Here is a 19,548-nt window from a genome sequence, read left to right as displayed (position 1 = left end):
AAAACTGAAACTCTTTTTCGATTTGTATCATGTAATTGGGGAGACCACAGCACCGTGAGTGTGTGTGTGTGTGTGTGTTTCCCTAAGGGTCTATAATCTTGGCTAGTTGGATACTTATTTTCTTGAGGGGGAGCGCCAAGAAATAATCACAGCAACTACGAAAAAATTAGTTTTTTCTTTCTTTCGTAACCCAGCACGTGTCCAGCACGGCTTATTTTGATTCCACATCGCCTTCGGATATCGCTGGGTGGTTCGCTCGCGAGCCACTGTAGGACCAATTTCGATGCGTGACCGCAGGATGAATGAGTGACAATAGCCACATTGATACATGTCTTTTCAAGCAGGTTAACACACCACAGCAGGCCTTTCAAGCCACGAAAATGATGCCTACGAATCTGCCAAATGGCGCTAGATGATGCGTGACAACAGTAACGCTTCCGCCGGTGTGACCAGTGTGTTACGCTAACTGTAATTGGACTGTATTAATTCAAATAGGCCTCTGAGACGAATACAGCAGGCCAGAACGACACATCACAAATTGGGATCAAGGATATGGGAGAAACATCCCTCCTATCCTGCAGGAAGTGGGCAAACCTATACAAGCAACATACAACAATTTGCTCCCGACATTATCCAATTCGTTGGGATTCGAACCCGTGACTTACATGTCCTATGCTGTCATAGTCTGAATACCAGATCCTTTCGTAGCTTTCAATAAAAAAATAAATAAAAAACGAAGGATAATTCAATTATTCATTGAATATAAACAGCAGCTTGTCGCTGAAATATGATAAGTGTGTATGTTCATATTACTTATCAAATGTTACATAACTTAAAAAATGCCTGACAGAAATACATCAATATTTTTAGTCACGCACTGCTGCCAACAGGCACAGTTATCATAAATCTTTAAAAGACTAAGAACTCGTTTTTAATTGGAGTTCAAAATTTAAGAAATATGTAATAGGAATTATTTCAGCCGTCCCTTAACGCATGAAGCACAATGGCGTAAAAAAAAAACCCTTGAGCACGACCCCCAGAGCAAGATGGTACGACCCTTTAACACAGCGATAATGGATACGTCCCTTGAGTATAATCGGCCTGTTTACAACCTGTCTCTCTCTCTCTCTCTCTCTCTCTCTCTCTCTCTCTCTCTCTCTCTCTCTCTCTCTCTCTCTCTCTGTCAGGCCACACTACACCAGAGTTCACACAGTTGCGCCCAAGGGGTTTTGAGGACGCGTGGTGCAGGTATGTACAGCAAGACCAACGGCATAGTACCTTTCATACCCTCACACCCTCAACTCATCTGTTGGTTGCAGGTGGGTGGGTGGGTGAGTCCCCCTTTCTCCTGACCATGCAAGGGATCCCTCTATGGCCACTGGTGTCTCGTCTTTTAACACTCAATCAAACTGGACAGAAATATGGCCAAGTGCGAGTCATGGTCGATGGGTGATAACACAGAACTTCATTACTTCAATTGACAAATATCTAAAGTACGTTGTATGCTATGCGCGTGACGTAAGGGAAATGTGACCCCCCCCCCCCCCCAACACACACACACACACACACACACACACACACAGTAGCCTTTCTTACACAACAACACTACTCAATATTTCTCTCGTCACCATTACTACCCCTTATAACATCTCAGTCTCCGAGTTTTACCAATGCACCAGTAAGACGGTTCTCGAACGGTGTGGTGGAGAGATCCGAACAGGCCAAAGCCAGAGCGGTGTCCCAAATTATACAATAATTGGATAAGTACGTCTGCTACACTTTCCAGTTAATGGCCTTTTAATGTATCACGTCTGAACACTGTGAAGAAAGTTATACATTTCGCGCTAACACAAGAAAAAGACATTAGACTCGCTGGGCCAACATGAGAAGGGCGCTGGACTAGCACCAACATGAGGGAAGGGCGCTAGACTCGCACCTACATAACAGAAGGGCGCTAGACTCATGCCTACATAACAAGACGCTAGACTTGCGCCAACCTAACAGAAGGGCGCTAAACTCGCGCCTACATAACAACTCACGCCAAGATAACAAAACGCTACACTAGCGCCAACACAGCAACAAGATGCTGAGCTTACGCCAACATAACAGATGGGCACTAGAATCGCGCTAGCCTAACAACAAGGCGTCAGACTCCATCTGTAGATCCCTCTAGCCGCGTTCTTACTTTAAGACGAGATATCTTGCTTATACAACAACAAAGAACATCCTTCAAACAGACTACACAAATGACTGAAAGAACATGCAACAACAAAGAACATCCTTCGAACAGACTACACAAATGACTTAGAAAGAATATGCAACAACAAAGAACATCCATCAGACTACAAACATGTCATAGAAAGAACGAACAACGAAATCATTTTCACATGACTATACAGTGTTACCCTATTTCCTACTTTTCTATTCAGTGGTCACGAAGCAAAGACAAGCGAGCGAGGCCGGACGGTAAACTTAGAGGAACAGAAGGTTAGTTCGAGCGTGTACAGATGTGTGGATGGTTTACAATGTTGCCACCACCACCAACCTGATCTCCTAGCCTACCTACCTATCCCAACCCATGAAGGCATCATCACCACAGCTGCCCCTTCCAAAGCCTCGCCAGGCACAAATTAACAATCCACACGACCAAAATGGTCATGTCGCTTTGTACATGGCCAAGTCACCATTACCCAGGATGTCATGATTCAAATGGTTCTATAATGACCTGAGACGCCAAATTTAAGCTAGATGAAAAAAAGGAGAAAGTCGACATGACACGAACTCCAACCTTCGCTCCGATAATATGCTTAAAGAACAAGCGACCCTGAAATAATGATAATAAAAAAAACACGTTTGTCTCGTAATACTTCTACAGGAACGACCTCTCGTCCTCGCGAACTGAATTATCCTTGTCCAGTCCAAACTGAACGACAGCGACATGTCGCCCTTATGGCAATGGTCGGAGAACCGAGCGATGGTGACCAGAAATTAAATAACGGGCATGACAAACACGCCGGCGGAGCCGTTGCACGACGCCAGCCCGACAGCGGCCCAGCCAACGCGACAAAGGCGTACAGAAATACACAAATGACGTCTTCTGCGCTTTTTAGAACAACGATCTTTTCTTAGAACAGGAAATGTTGTCATTGTGACATTTAAAGTGGAGAGCTTTCCCATGAGAGCAATGTATAGAATTCATTATCTTAATCATAAAACCACGGGACCCCCTTTCTGGGGACTCTACATTTCTTAGGCTTGCACCCAAAGCAGGAGTAAGGAAATAACGGGTTCCTTTGGAGGGAGAAATTCCAATACGAGGCTGCATATCTGTTCCTCCCCCTGATGACGATACAGCCTCGCTCGTGTTTTCACTTACTACGATGTAACTATATGAAAGCTGAATTCGGTACCATATACATATCATGGGGATACCGGAATCCACCTGCTTGCGGGTACAGGGTAAGTGAAAAGTCCCCTTAGGCGAGGTTGTATCATCGAACTGAAACGTAGTCAAAGAACTTGGCACTCTGAAGGAGTCCAGTCCAGCCTTTCTCCTGCTACTGATAGCAGCGTAACTTTGAAGCTTCAAGAAGAGAAGGTGGTCTTAGGCGGTAATAACGACAATATATCTTCAACTATCATCGCGTCTACAAGGATTATGTATTTCATGAAGACGCGTTAAGGAAGATGAGACAATTCTCTCTCTCTCTCTCTCTCTCTCTCTCTCTCTCTCTCTCTCTCTCTCTCTCTCTCTCTCTCTCTCTCTCTCTCATGGCATTACTCACCAACACTAACCAAGCTCAACTTTTTCTAACTTGAGTTGCGAGTAAACTGCATTCGACCTTATGATTCGTGATCCATACTCAAGACTATTTAACGCTAAACTACGAACAAATGAATTAACACAACACATAAGAAGCGATTCTTCCCCTTAGAATAAGATGAGATTAACCCTCAATTAGAGAGGTTCGTTAGTATAATACCCGTGGAACACCAATCATTATTTGAGGTCATAGTCTCGACTACAGCGATACAAACACTACTGTTCAACAGTCTTCACGGACATGACAGGTCACAGTGAGACTGTTCCCCAGGATTTGAAACGATCCTCTTACGTTTTTCTACACCCCTCTCCAACTAAGGAGCCTCCCCCCCCCCAACGTTACAGTCTCAACAAAGGCTTACACACAAACACACCCACATCTCCATTAACCAGGCCATTCTTTTACACACACACGCACTCCCTTAATCCACACTCCCAGCTCACCTAAATTCCTCCCTTACATCAATTCCTCCTCACAGGCAACACGTCCCGAGCCACACCGTTTGCCCAAAGACTCGGCGTAGTATATGTGTAGAGGTGCAGGCTTTAATAACCAACACAACAGGCAACAAACAACAAATTTCTGATGGAGAAGTTAGACGCAGTACACGTTTCTGTACTGCCACGAATCAAAACTGCCAATTCCGTAAGAGAGAGATTGTCAAACCTGCCTGACATCTGCCGGACATCAAAAATTCTCAGTAGCCACCGAAAAAGATTCATTACAAAACAACTGTCCCCAGGATATCTAAGATTAGAAGTGTATAAATCTTCTGAAGGGCTTCATCCTCCCAGTTAAAGAACAAAAGAAAAGAGGAATTGAAATATGTGGGCCCGAGGAGGCAACACATGTAGTCCTAAGAAGTGTTGGCCTCCTGTCAACAGGGCGGGAATGGAGGTAGATTTCAACATCAGTGCGAGACAATAAGAGTATAGAGGTGCACGAGAAAGGAGATGGCCAAGAGGATAACACTATATTCGGAGAGCGTTACCACATTTCCTCCTTGTGGTCGATTTTCTACCGATATGATGGCAATGTATCACCCCCCCTCCCCACCCCCCAAAAAAGTAAACTCGCTAAAGTCCAGAAAGTCAACAATAATATATATATATATATATATATATATATATATATATATATATATATATATATATATATATATATATATAAAACGCAACCATAATTCAACGTGAAACGGGTTTAGGGGATAAAGAAACAACCACACACACGGTGAAGACGGTGAACAAAGGGCAGGTAGAGTGGATGGCAGGAGGAGGGGAGGGATGTGGAAGGGGAGAGGGAGGGGGGGATACCCCAGTAACAGCGTGGAGGGGGGGTGGGGATGAGGGGGAGCCATCTATAGGGGTTCGTGACTCACGACGCCGAGAGTATACTGTTTCACGCCAGCCCACAAAACCACCTTATCTAATTATACAAAAAAAAAAATCATTATAAAAAAAGGAAACTATCATTCTCTTACCCTGTAATATAATAGGTGACCAATTGTACATAACATTTTAGCCTTTCTCTGAATCCTCTACATTACTATGATTTGCGTGGTTTGAATATCATATTGATGAATGGCGAAGAAAGCACGCAGTAAAAAGTACGGATGAAATATACGAACTGATCGGTTAGTGGGTGTGCCAGCTTACGCAAGAGCGTGTGTGATGGAAGGGTAATAAGGTGTGTGTGTGTGTGTGTGTGTGTGTGTGTGTGACGGCAGAGAGAGAGAGAGAGAGAGAGAGAGAGAGAGAGAGAGAGAGAGAGAGAGAGAGAGAGAGAGAGAGAGAGAATGCGGGTCTCTTGTGAGTGACGTTTGGAGAGGTTATCACCGCCTTTACTACGCCGACAACACCTGACACGGTCCACGCTCTCTGTGATATGCAAAGTTACTACTCCCACCTCCTCACTATTCATCAGCCACGAAACGAGGCAGGAACACACGAACTTGCTACGATACACTACCGAAGAGTAGTGTATAGAATTCATTTTACAAAATACTACATATGAATACCAAAGCTCAGAAATGTTTCAATTACGATCAATGCTTCTCGATCGTTTCTAGCCTCGTCGCTAATCGATGTTTCATCCCCAGCGGAACAAAGTTATAAAAATCTACTTTGCACACACACACACACACACATATATTTTTTTTTTTTTTTTTTTTTTTTTTTATACTTTGTCGCTGTCTCCCGCGTTTGCGAGGTAGCGCAAGGAAACAGACGAAAGAAATGGCCCAACCCCCCCCCCCCCATACACATGTACATACACACGTCCACACACGCAAATATACATACCTACACAGCTTTCCATGGTTTACCCCAGACGTTTCACATGCCTTGCTTCAATCCACTGACAGCACGTCAACCCCTGTATACCACATGACTCCAATTCACTCTATTTCTTGCCCTCCTTTCACCCTCCTGCATGTTCAGGCCCCGATCACACAAAATCTTTTTCACTCCATCTTTCCACCTCCAATTTGGTCTCCCTCTTCTCCTCGTTCCCTCCACCTCCGACACATATATCCTCTTGGTCAATCTCTCCTCACTCATTCTCTCCATGTGCCCAAACCATTTCAAAACACCCTCTTCTGCTCTCTCAACCACGCTCATTTTATTTCCACACATCTCTCTTACCCTTACGTTACTTACTCGATCAAACCACCTCACACCACACATTGTCCTCAAACATCTCATTTCCAGCACATCCATCCTCCTGCGCACATCTCTATCCATAGCCCACGCCTCGCAACCATACAACATTGTTGGAACCACTATTCCCTCAAACATACCCATTTTTGCTTTCCGAGATAATGTTCTCGACTTCCATTCACACATATTCCCAGCTGGGGAAGCTAAAGTTCACTTTTTTTTCATCTCGACACACATATATATATATATATATATATATATATATATATATATATATATATATACATGGCAGAGGAAACCACAGAAAGGTCTGTGAGGTGCATTATACACCACAATTAGAGACTGGATGCGAGCAAATGAGGCCTTTTTAAATTTTTTGTCTTCCTGGCTTACCTCCGCAAAGCTGGGAAAAAACATTCAAGATGAAAAAAAAGTGAACTTTAGCTTCCCCAGCTGGGAACATGTAAGGGAAGAAGTACCAGACGGTGACTGAATGGTTCTGATAATGCTTGATCTTATATGGCTTCGGCGGAGCCTTTAAATGGTAGGGGTGGTCGAGGGTAGAGAGGAGTGGGTCGATCACCTCATCCAATTGAATCTGACTATGCGGAAGGACAGCACTCCTTCCCATCAAACATGTAAGGATGTCACGTGCACTTTTTTCCTGCTTATCTACTGTATCCGGAAGCGATAGGACCTCCACTGCGTGGCGAATATGCTGAGGTAATTATAATCTACCGATATAGATCTTGCATATGTAGGTAAAAGAAGACAACGTGATTAAGAAAAAAGCTACAAATCCAGATGAGTCACAAGGGATGTAATTTTGTGGAAATACAAAAGGAAAACTAACATGTTTGGCACGAAGTGAAAAGTACAAATCTCAAGAAAATCTATGATCTATCCTAAGTAGGCTGTAAAGTACATTCGGCCTACAGTAAAACATCCTCGTTACAAATTAAAGAAAGTTCCAAATCTGTGCAAACAATCGCAGGAAAAAAACTCCATCAATATCGACGATAAATTGCAGTAATGTACATACATTCATGCTATGATTTTGTTTTTTCTTTTCAGCGCGAGTGGAAAGGGATAGAAGAGCCCTTGTTATAATCCGCAGTGAGTACGATGGGCAGCGTGGGCCAGCCGCCTGTGGTGGTGGCGGCCGGTGCGGCGGCCAACGGACGGGAGGAGGTCACCGTCTATGTCAAGGCAGGCGTTGACGGGGAGAGAATGGGCGCGTGTCCCTTCTGCCAGAGAGTCTTCATGGTCCTCCTCATCAAGTCACAACACAACCTTCTCAGATTTAAGGTAGGTCTATCTTCCCGGAGGCATGATAATCAACGCAACCTCTCATTACACTCCAACCCACTGCTAGGTCAGCTCCGATCGTCCAAATACAAACATGCCCGTAGGAGAATGTCCTTCTAAGAAACTGGGCGGAGTCCACGTGGACCTAAGTGTATTTCGGCCACTACTTGGTATTACCATAATAGAAGTGACCCACAACAGCAGATTCTTAACCTAACGTTTAATTTCCGTTAGACCGTGGGCCTTTTCAGATTTTACTATGAGCGAAGCACGTTTTCACTAGCTCAAGGGAAATCAGCGATGAAAGCAAAAGCTCTAGGAAAATGAAGCCAGCGCCTTTATAACACTAATAACTGGAGACTTAATGCGTACACGAATTTCTTGCTAAATGCTTCTTGCCCAACTCGGGTAGGTCAAAGCACACTAAATTCGCAATGTACCGACGTCACACTCAATTTCTTTTGCAATTAAGAATAATGATCTACTTTTTTGTACATAACTTATAATCAAAATGTTACAAGTTCCAAACCTCATATCAAAGTTAGGTTTAAGTCAGGCCCTGAACAAACTTCAGTTGACTGCTGTGTAATGCAATGCAAAATAGTGTTCCGTAAGAATGACTTTGAAGTCATTGTCAAAATGTTCCAGCGTTCTCATAATCAAATCTATGTCGAGTGAAGTAAAATGACAGCTGCTCATAACTGTAGATGTAATCTCGTTGCCTCCGATGAATCTCATCAGATTCAATAATAACTCTAAACATGACAATAGGCTTCTGTCTCAACATCTGACCACACAAACTGGCAACGAATTGTTACACACGGGAAAGTTTACTCTTCTGAGAAAAGAGAATGGGAAAAGGATCAAACCCTTAACCCACCTCAAAAAAAATAAAAAGTACATGTCATCCCATCGGTATACTTTGAGTTCGCATTCAGCAAGTGCCGCAATGTTATTATTACTGGTTTCTTGTTTATGTCCGTTACTCTTCGAGGATATTGTGGGGTATAGTGAGGTCGCGGACATATAATTCATAGTCTATAGGTAATTAAAACCTCATGGTCGATCTTCTACGGGAGTTACACCACAGTAACCAAAGCCGGAACGATATCTGAGACTGAGGGTTCCATGACGGGCGATCGCGAGAACGAACAGGAGAGGACATATCCCATCCCTTTACATTTCACAATCACATACAAAAAGAAGAAAAATGTACATTTGCATATTGCATAGCCGTAATTACTTGAATGGAATCAAACAAAAAAAAAAATCATACTTCTGTCAAGTGTACATTTGTTTCCGTTTAAACCCACAAAGTATCTCTAGTTTAACGACTTACACTGTATAAAGATAAGCCCAACATACGTTTTTGCCCTCACAAACACTTCTGCGGGGGCACCCACAGGTCCTATGATATAGATATATACATTTATATCAAACTTCCACTTTCACATTAGGTAATTGAGGGATAGTTGAAAGTAAATAAAGAAAAGGTTACCGGAATATCTCTGTGCGAATGCTTACGAAAAGATTCTTTGATACAAGTTTAGATCATAGTATTATTCAAAAACAACGAAAATGAAGTAATTATCCGCCAACTCCTTTGGCTGTATCGTAGAAAAAACTAAAGATACACCCACACACCACGTAGATGAAGTGACAATCTTGAGATTGTATCAGTCACCCATTGTTCTTCTAACATTTACTGTAAACATTTTCTTTTCCATTATTACAATATGTTTCTTAAGACTGCTTTTATTCAAGGGACTTATATTTGCCAGACTGCTAATCATATTTGTATATCTGTCTTTTTTGACAAAATACTGTTCTCTCCCGCCTCACGCATGTTTCTGGATTAAATGGCAACCAAATGCTGAATGATTGTTAATCCAGAAATCGCACCATCACTGATCATTCACATAATCTTTTCATAAATATATATATATATATATATATATATATATATATTTTTTTTTTTTTTTTTTTTTGCTTTGTCGCTCTCCCGCGTTTGCGAGGTAGCGCAAGGAAACAGACGAAAGAAATGGCCCAACCCACCCCCATACACATGTATATACATACGTCCACACACGCAAATATACATACCTACACAGCTTTCCATGGTTTACCCCAGACGCTTCACATGCCTTGATTCAATCCACTGACAGCACGTCAACCCCGGTATACCACATCGCTCCAATTCACTCTATTCCTTGCCCTCCTTTCACCCTCCTGCATGTTCAGGCCCCGATCACACAAAATCTTTTTCACTCCATCTTTCCACCTCCAATTTGGTCTCCTCTTCTCCTCGTTCCCTCCACCTCCGACACATATATCCTCTTGGTCAATCTTTCCTCACTCATTCTCTCCATGTGACCAAACCATTTCAAAACACCCTCTTCTGCTCTCTCAACCACGCTCTTTTTATTTCCACACATCTCTCTTACCCTTACGTTACTTACTCGATCAAACCACCTCACACCACACATTGTCCTCAAACATCTCATTTCCAGCACATCCATCCTCCTGCGCACAACTCTATCCACAGTCCACGCCTCGCAACCATACAACATTGTTGGAACCACTATTCCTTCAAACATACCCATTTTTTCTTTCCGAGATAATGTTCTCGACTTCCACACATTCTTCAAGGCTCCCAGAATTTTCGCCCCCTCCCCCACCCTATGATCCACTTCCGCTTCCATGTTGTGTGTGTGTATATATATATATATATATATATATATATATATATATATATATATATATATATATATATATATTTTTTTTTTATACTATTCGCTATTTCCCGCGATAGCGAGGTAGCGTTAAGAACAGAGGACTGGGCCTTTGAGGGAATATCCTCACCTGGACCTCTTCTCTGTTCCTTCTTTTGGAAAAAAAAAAAAAAAAAAAAATAATATATATATATATATATATATATATATATATATATATATATATATATATTTTTTTTTTTTTTTTTTTTTTTTTTTATACTTTGTCGCTGTGTGTGTGTGTGTGTGTGTGTGTGTGCTAATTGTGTTATACAGGAAATGATTTCTAAACTCAGTTTGCCCAATCTTCTTAACCTTCAATATGTGTATGATGTCTTTAACCCTTTGTACGCACACACACACCTCGCTTGAGCCAGGTGTGTCCATTCTATCGACCAGTGCCTATTGAGAGGATTGAACAGTTGGGTGGACTGTGGGCCAGCTGCCACAACCAGGATTCTAACTTATGTAGATTTGATCCCAGGCAGCCCTTGCATACATGACGGCCACCAACTATTTGTGTATTATGAAGTGACAGTATTACAACCTTGTTGCATGTCTCTTGATCTTATATATGTACCACATCTTCCCTCTTATGTGTAGACACACATAGTGTAGTGGTTAGCATTCCTGACCCCAACCCTGGTGTTAACCCTCCTCTTGGGGTTTGTCGGTAAATGGGTACCTGGCTTAGACTGAGGTGTGTGTGTGTGTGTGTGTGTGTGTACATACACAGGAGTAAAGAAGAGATACATATGTAAAAGGCTAAGAGATGGGGCAACAAGAGAATAAAACTCTTTTCCTTTAACACAAGTAATAATCACATGCACACACACCTGAGCCTAAGCCAGGTACCTATTTACTGACTAGCCCCGATGGGAAGGATAAACACCTGGGTTGGGTGTGGACTGCCTGCTACACCCAAGTTGTTTGTATGTGTTTTACTAGACTCCATCTGCTTGAAGTTACACTGCAAATGAAAAGTAACCTGTGGCAAGGCAGTATCATCACAAGCTGATGAAACTGTGTACCATCTTGTCAGAGAATTTCTCTTCGTAAAGATGTTTATCCTGTCTGCCGATGAACAGCCCTGAAGTTCCAAAAGCCCCGTATAAAGGGTTATGAAATTACAACACTAGGACCCCTTCATGAAAGCAGTCTTGGGATTGTATAATAATGATAATAACATTCAAATTATTGGTTTTCAGGTTATCACAACAAATCCAGCCAAGCCTCCACCAGAGTTTAAAGCCTTAGGACTTAAGCATGTTCCTGCCCTTATCCATGGTGATGATGGTTATGATGCTTTGGACGACATCATTCAGTACCTTGACACAAAGTGAGTTATTTCCTGTATTCTAAAATGAAATATCAACATTTTGCAATGAGATTAATGAAAGCCATTCTATATCAAACATATAATTATCAAAACTGAGTTATCCCTCGAACAAGCCGAATACATTACTAAAATAATAAATATCCCCTTTGTTGAGATAAGGTTAGGTGTGTTGAGGTGAGATCTGCTTAGGTTAGATTTTCCTAGATTAGTTATCATGGAATAACCTTTCAAAAGTACAAAATCCCAGAAACCTTTGCTAGTACATGAGTTGAATGATGTCTAGTAACATCAGTAAAGCTGTACAGTATTAGGTACATCGTCAAGTAGCACGTACAAAACCTAAAAGAGTCCAAGCTAGCTGACATCACTGATGGAACTTTTTCAAAAGTCATATAAGATTTATGTTAAAGAATGATCCTCTGGTAAGCTACAAAAGGAAAAAAAAAAGCTTTCTTAAAACTGACAAAGTTGGAACATTAAAGAGATATTTGTGCACTAAAGATAGAGCCAGTGTGTTGCACGGTGTAGTATACCAATGAAGGAATTCCCGGTATGCTATACAGATTTTAAACTACTACTATAATGGGCAGTACTGTGCTTAAATCTAGGACCACCCAAAAATTATGAGACTAGATGAATGTTAAAGCCTTATGGAGGATGAAAATCTGGATGATGAAAGTTACCTAGAACTGGCATAACCTGTAGAAAGTTAACAAGGGTCAGAGTATGAAATCATCAGTCACTAAACAATGGAAAAAAGAGAACCAATTACAATTAGTCTCACAGCTAACAACTGGCTCAATATCGTTAAATATTTACATCAGCCTGTGTTCAAATGCAAATCTTTCAAGTACTGTATGGAGAATAGTTGAAATGAATTATTTTTTTTGTAAGCAGCCAGAAACAAACCCATGGTGTTACCAGACTTCATCTGTATGGTAAAGCCATGCCATTGTCAGTGGTCAAAAAGAGTACAATCTCCTAAAGGAAATCATTCCAAAGGAGTTCATCATTTTCCTGCTACTGATTGTAGTGTAGCCTTGGAGCTGCAGAAACCTCATGGATTTAGTCTCATGTTCAGTTGAGAATGGTACTACAATTTCCACCTTATCTTTAGTCATAATCAATAGATAATGGTAATATAGTTTCAACTCCAATCTGTTGCCTAGGAAAGAAATATTCAAGAGGATGAAACGTAATCTAATTTCAATTTCTGAGGACATTATACTGGGATAATATACTTTAAGTACTATGTGTTAATGTAAGTTAATGTAATGGGAAAAAAATATTAGAAACAAATTTCATTCTTAAATGACTTATCAGCCAAATGCATCATTTCTATTAGGTTTCCTGGAGGTGGACTAGAGTATTGCAATCCTGAAGCTGACCTCGCCACCAAAGACTTCTTCTCAAAGTTCTGCTTTTACATTAAGGCAGTCAACCAAGATCCTTCCAAATTAGATCAGGCCCTACAGAAACTTAACAGTTTTCTGGAGAAATCCACATCTATCACTAATGGCCTTACCAATGGTGATAGCAACCATCAGGTATATACTTACATCTAGATTTCATGAGTATCAGATTACTTTCCTCAGTAAAATGAGAGTAATGGGTAATAATCACTTTCATGGATGCTTAAACCAAAAATTCAACAAGAAAATTCTCTTTCTCTATGCCACATGAAAGGGGTCCTCCACTTACACAAATTAGCAACAGATTAAAAGGTCTAAGACTTATGTTATCAACGAGATCCAAGTGTCATAGCCAAAGAGTATGCTTGTCATCTGTGGTAAGTTTAGACAAATAAAGCATTGTACAAATGCAATTGTGTGACGGGGAGGAATAGGCAGAACATTAATGAATAAGGTGTTGAGGAGGTCATCCCTGAAATGTGGTAGCTAGATATGTGTAAATGATTCCAAACCCATTCTGCTTTCTTCATTTCTTATTTGGTAAAATCCTATTTGCAGTAAGATATCGAGATATTATAGGTCATTAATATATTTTGAGCAATATGGCTAAATATAAGCTTACATCTCTTTCATATTTAGTACAAAGACTACATGTAGATAACTGCATATCAACCAAATCAATATTAATGAAACAAAGCAAAAATGAACACACAACAGAATCTGAAATGCTATTCCAAAAAATTTGATATCGCTAAAACTTTTCATGGACTTTATCAACTATTTATCTCAGTTCATGCAAAATACATATAGCTTGTATGATCAAAGTTATGGCTGGTATCAAAGTACTTACTTCATGACGCATCAATCAAAATTTAATCGGCATGCCACAAGATTTTGTGCATAAAGAAAAAATGCAAATAAAGTCTCATCTTGTGGTAAAGGCAAGTCAGAATACTAATTCTACACCAACCCTACTAGCACGATGAAGAAGAAGAGGAGGACTGTCTTCCTGAGGCCCAAGTGCAATTTCTATGCGGCAACCGACTGACACACTTGGACTGTGAGGTCCTCCCAAAATTGCAACACCTTCGAGTTGCAGCAAAGATTTTAAAGGATTATGATATTCCCACCAACCTTAGGGGTTTCTGGAGGTATGTAACGGTTTTTTCTTTTAAAATAAACATCATCAACAATTGCATATCAACATTACATTGTCTGTTATTACACTGTACTGACTACCAATATAATCATTTTCAGTTAATCCATACTCATGTAGTTATTTCTGTCTTTGAGCTCAGTAGTGCATTATCAATCTCCCTGGCATGCTTCACTCATTTGACATGGAATGCCTTATTACATTTACCCAAAAATTTGTCAAGTTCTACTAATTTCTTAAGTTATCCCCAAAATACAGCAGAGTTTTGTAATTTACTATTTTCTACAATGCACTGAGCTTGAAAGCATGGAACTGATGAAATTTCCAAACAGCATAACTACCTCAAGTAGATGTGATAGGGAAAAGTCAAAATGAAAATTTAAACGAAACAGGTGAAACAAATGAATAAACTGAGTTTGAGATTTATAAAAGTCCTATAAATGATTTGTAGCCACTAAGTGACATATCAAACAAACAAAGAAGTCAATGAAAAGGACATACTTCTTTGATGTAATAAGATTCTTGATCTGTGATTTTGCAAAACCAACAGAGGGGAAATATTACATAAGATACTGCTTTGTAATACCAAGCTACATGACAGTTGAGAGAGTATGAAAAGCTGTTCCTTATACATATATTATGCAGTTATGGTGAAAAATGTGTATCAGTCTGTATGCAAAGTGATCTTGCTGAGTAAGCCATTCCATGAGAGCAAAACTGGGTACAGAAGAGATTTAGCAAAAATATACCTTTTTATAAACCATTAAGTATCAGTTCATTTATCTCTGTTGTGAAGTATAGAATATGTATTAATGCACACTTTTTTCTCCATCCAGATTCCTCCATGCAGCATACACTCATCCCGTGTTTGTACGAACCTGCCCATGTGATCAAGAAATTATTCTCCACTGGCATGACAGACCAGAGACTCCTAAACTATCACATAAAAAGCACTCAGTCATTGCTAAAGAAAAGCCAAAGTATTCATTTGATGTACCTGTTCATGCTTCAGTTGTAACAGTGGTAGATGAATAAAAATTTCCAAAACATCAGCTAATAACTTTTAGTTAGAACTATCATATTCAGCATTATATACCACTCCTTTTATTAACAATAAATTAAACTGATTTTCTTATGCAAAGTCAAAAGTTTAAAGTATTGACTAGGATAAAAAAAATAACAGAAAAGATCCTTAAGATAAACCAATTTGTTTTCTGTTGACTAAACAATTTGGATGTAATTGTTGTCTTAATGAAAATAATGGGTAAAGAAAGATAATTTGTTCATTCATAATCACTGGACAATACTTAATGAAATCTGTCCACTGAGAAGGGTTCTGACACAAAACATCAATGCTTTAGCATCTTAGCATGGCTAACAAATGAGAAATACTGTGTACTGTGGCCAATAAGGTGCTAAGCTTCAATTAATTTTTTCAACTTGGTAGCATATCAAATGATATATCAAAGAGTAACTCCTTGTATACAACTAACATCAAAATATCACCGTGAAATTAAACCCAAGTACTTTATACTTTTGGTGACAATAAGAGTGGCATTTTCCTTCATTCTACCACAAAATTACAAAATACAGTATATTTCAAACTGTGTATTAAACTGCATTAAACAAAATAATATTTAGTGCAATGATTTTTCAAGTAATATCCACAGGGAAAATAGTATATGCAGCAATTAGCATATTACTGTATAGCTACTTTCTAATATGTCGTCATTACTGTACTGAAGATAAAAAAGAAAAATTTCACAAAAAATATTTTACTTTTTTCATAGGCTTTCATCCCAACAGTCAGAATAGTTTCTACAAACAAAAAAATCAGTGCATAATATGGTGATGAACTCATCAAAATGCATATCTATTTCCAATGTGTTAAATTTACTGGAGGTCACAGCCCTATACTTCTTACCACAAAATAACTGATAAATTAATCTTAATGGCAAGCACATTTCTCAACAACCCTGAATGAAAACCCATACAAACTATCATTAAACTGCCTTATATCCCACAAGATCTGTGAAATTACTGTATGACCTTCACATCATATGTATTGGATTTTATAGGTAATGGTAGTAATTTCTCTTTTAAATACTTTTCCAATCGAAACCAAATAGTGGTTACAATTATTCATTCTGCCATAAATTATGCTGATGACAAAAACACTAGTTCTCTCTTTATAAGATGTTGAGACAGATGTTACTGCTACACAATTTATGGAATGTATCTTGTATAATATGATACATTGTACATAACCAATCATTATCTCTCTTTACAGCTTTTAAGGACCAGAACAAGGGTTATCCTTTTTTTATACTAAACAATATAAATCAAGGAAAAAGAAAAACTGGTCTGTTAAACTTAAATTTTGTTTAGTCTAGTCCAAAGCTTTTTTCTACATGCTACATTAATGTAATAGATGACAAAAGTCATATACAATAAGTTACAGAGAAAATACATCATTTCTTAGGTATCCTTACCAATTTTTATTCTATTTATAGGCTTCCCATCTAATATGGGGCTTATGTGTCAAGGTGTTAGATTTTGATACTGTGACATATTCTGGACTGCACTACATTAATTTCTTTTTATGTATAGCACTATGTTTAGTAAAGCTTTCAAAATCATTTATGCCTTTCTTCTTGAAAGTTGTTTTATTACCCTTTATGTCCCTTTTAGGACAAGTCTTATCCTAATTAGTCAAAGAACATCCTGTACTCTTTATATTCATATAAGCTGCAATTAATATTTCTAAATAATTTAATCAGTCTTAAGTTGCAACAAGACTGATTGCTAACACTGGATTTTCTGTCATCCATAGTTGACCAGGCATCAAATGTGAATTTAGCAACCATGACAGCTAAGTGGTCATAAGAGAACCATACAGTAACATCATTCAAATTAAATGTTACAAATGTTACTGCAGTCATTTATGATCTTCACTGTAGAGTTAAATGCATCTAAAACAAATCTCATTTGACCAAACTTATCAACAAAGAATTATTTGCAATGTAATTGACTCTACAAAAGTCTCAACCTAAAAGAGAGTAAAAAGGGAAAGACTAAACATGCAACCAACAGTTAATGATTTGAAGGGAGAGGTCATACGAAGCAGCAAATAAACAACCTGTAGAAGTCTACAAGGAAAGCAAGTGGGAGGAATGATGAAAAGCAAAATACAGACACCCCAAAAAGGATACCATGCTGCTTGTATTCAGTATGTCAGATTAGTGATTCTACCTTGATTTTCTTACTCCACCACTCCATATACTATGTATACAGCCTAAGCCTGTGGACATCTGAGTCCCGTAATGGGTTCAATTAATATTCCCCTATCATGAAAATGTGAAGCGGTACAATATAATGGGAAGAATTACACTGCTTTATTCTGGTAAATCAGGTTATTTACGGCCAAAACCAAGTGACCTATCAAACCATTGTAGCAGTTAAGGATATGATTTAGTTTTTATGGTTAACATAATTTTTCTTTATGAATGTTCACTAGGTCCCACATTTATGAAGTAACACCAGTAACAAAGAAATGCCACTCTCTAGCTGTCACGTATAATGCAATGAAACCAGAAAAACCCTGACCACAGGCAAGCCCCATAGACCTTTCTGTGGTTTCCCCTGGTCACTTCACGTGCCCTTGTTCAGGCTAATTGAAAGCAAGTCACCCCATGAGGACTACAGTGCTCTGATCTGATCTGTACCATGTCAGCTTCACATCATCCTACATGTTCAGGCCCTGATAACTCGAGGCATCTTTTATTCCATCCTTCCACTTCATCCTCAGTCTAACCCTCCTCTTTATTCCCTTTACTTCTGATGCATGTACTGTATCTTCTTTGGCTCCCCTCACTCACCCTCTTCATTTGTCCAAACCAATTCAACCCACCCTACTCAGCTCTCCAGCATACTCCACTTAATACCATACCAATATCTCACTTGATCAACACTCCTCACACCATTCCATTTCTAACACATCCATTTCCTTACATATTTTTGCCCATAACTCATATCCATATAGCACCAGCAGAACTACTATACCATCAACCATACCCTTCTTGGCCTTCAATAACGGTGACCTTCCTTTCCACACACTAATCAATGCATCCAACTTATGGTTTACTTCAGCTCCCATATTCAGACATCAGCTTCAGCAATTTCTCGTTCATCTCCAAGGTTCCCCATCCCACCCCAAACAGATTACTAACCTATCCCTCACTCTAGGTCCACTTAATTTATTTTAAGTGGATATTAAATTAAAACCAATGAGGTGCAACAGGAACTTTTCTTCTTAATCTACATTAAAGTCAATAAGAGGAAGAGCTTTGGTGGTATATATATAAAAATCAAAACAACCAAAGAAAATTATCTCTCTTCTACTAACAGCAAGTTACATTGATCTCCAGTTCTCCAGTAACGATACTGCCGTCTTCCAGGTGTCACATGGTGAAGAATGTTTACTACAAGTGTTTGATCTTCCAGAAATAAATTTGCAAGAAAGCACATGCGCAGTGCACAAACCTCCTGGAACTCAACTATGTAAATAATGTCCCAATGTCGGTACTATTGTTCGAAACCACCCGTCTCAAAAAATAACTTCACTTCAAATCAATCTCATACATGCTACCTAACCAGTAGGAGTCATTAACAAGTTCGAGAAAATATGCAAATGTGAAGTAAAATGGGCTTACCGTTAACAAATGAAATGGATATTCCGACAACCTTGAGTCTTTTCGTCTCCCACACTACAACAACTGTTTGTTTACGTAGGAAACGAGCCTAAAGTGGACTAACTTGTGAGTCAATCATGATTTAATGATTTCCTTCAATACAATTTTGATAAGAGAGGTCAGATATATTTCGCATACGCAAAACAAGAATTTCAAACAATACGATAATCAATAAAGTGTGAAAATTATGTACATTAATGGACTTCTGCTAGTAGAGGTACCAAGCATCCGGATTTGAAAAGAGAATCCGGAAATGGTTTCCTCTAATTTTGTTAAGTAAGTCTGCTTCTTCAGATGAAGTTTAGGGAACTGGACAAAGCTTCCTGAAAT

The 19,548-nt window shown here is 39.3% G+C and overlaps 2 protein-coding genes across 3 annotated transcripts in view; one reads left to right on the top strand and one right to left on the bottom strand.

Annotated features, from left to right (window-relative positions):
• LOC139754534 (chloride intracellular channel exl-1-like) overlaps positions 1-17,106 on the top strand; it is a 72,063-nt gene extending 54,957 nt beyond the window's left edge. For both annotated transcript variants that reach the window (XM_071671850.1, XM_071671849.1), the window contains exons 2-6: positions 7,556-7,789; positions 11,769-11,899; positions 13,245-13,446; positions 14,290-14,462; positions 15,304-17,106. In XM_071671850.1, coding sequence (XP_071527951.1) covers positions 7,607-7,789; positions 11,769-11,899; positions 13,245-13,446; positions 14,290-14,462; positions 15,304-15,502 — 888 coding nt within the window. In that variant the 5' untranslated portion in view covers positions 7,556-7,606 and the 3' untranslated portion in view covers positions 15,503-17,106. The remainder of the gene's footprint in view (positions 1-7,555; positions 7,790-11,768; positions 11,900-13,244; positions 13,447-14,289; positions 14,463-15,303) is intronic.
• Positions 1-19,203, bottom strand: part of LOC139754537 (transcription initiation factor TFIID subunit 10-like) — a 105,245-nt gene extending 86,042 nt beyond the window's left edge. Inside the window, exon 1 of the mRNA XM_071671854.1 lies at positions 19,180-19,203. The gene's annotated coding sequence lies outside the window, so the exon portion shown is untranslated. The remainder of the gene's footprint in view (positions 1-19,179) is intronic.
• Positions 19,204-19,548: the final 345 nt, after the last annotated feature.

This window comes from Panulirus ornatus, chromosome 17 (assembly GCF_036320965.1).
Source record: "Panulirus ornatus isolate Po-2019 chromosome 17, ASM3632096v1, whole genome shotgun sequence".
Lineage (NCBI taxonomy): Eukaryota > Metazoa > Arthropoda > Malacostraca > Decapoda > Palinuridae > Panulirus > Panulirus ornatus.
Note: the sequence above shows the minus strand (reverse complement) of the source record. Positions and strands in the feature narration are given on the sequence as shown.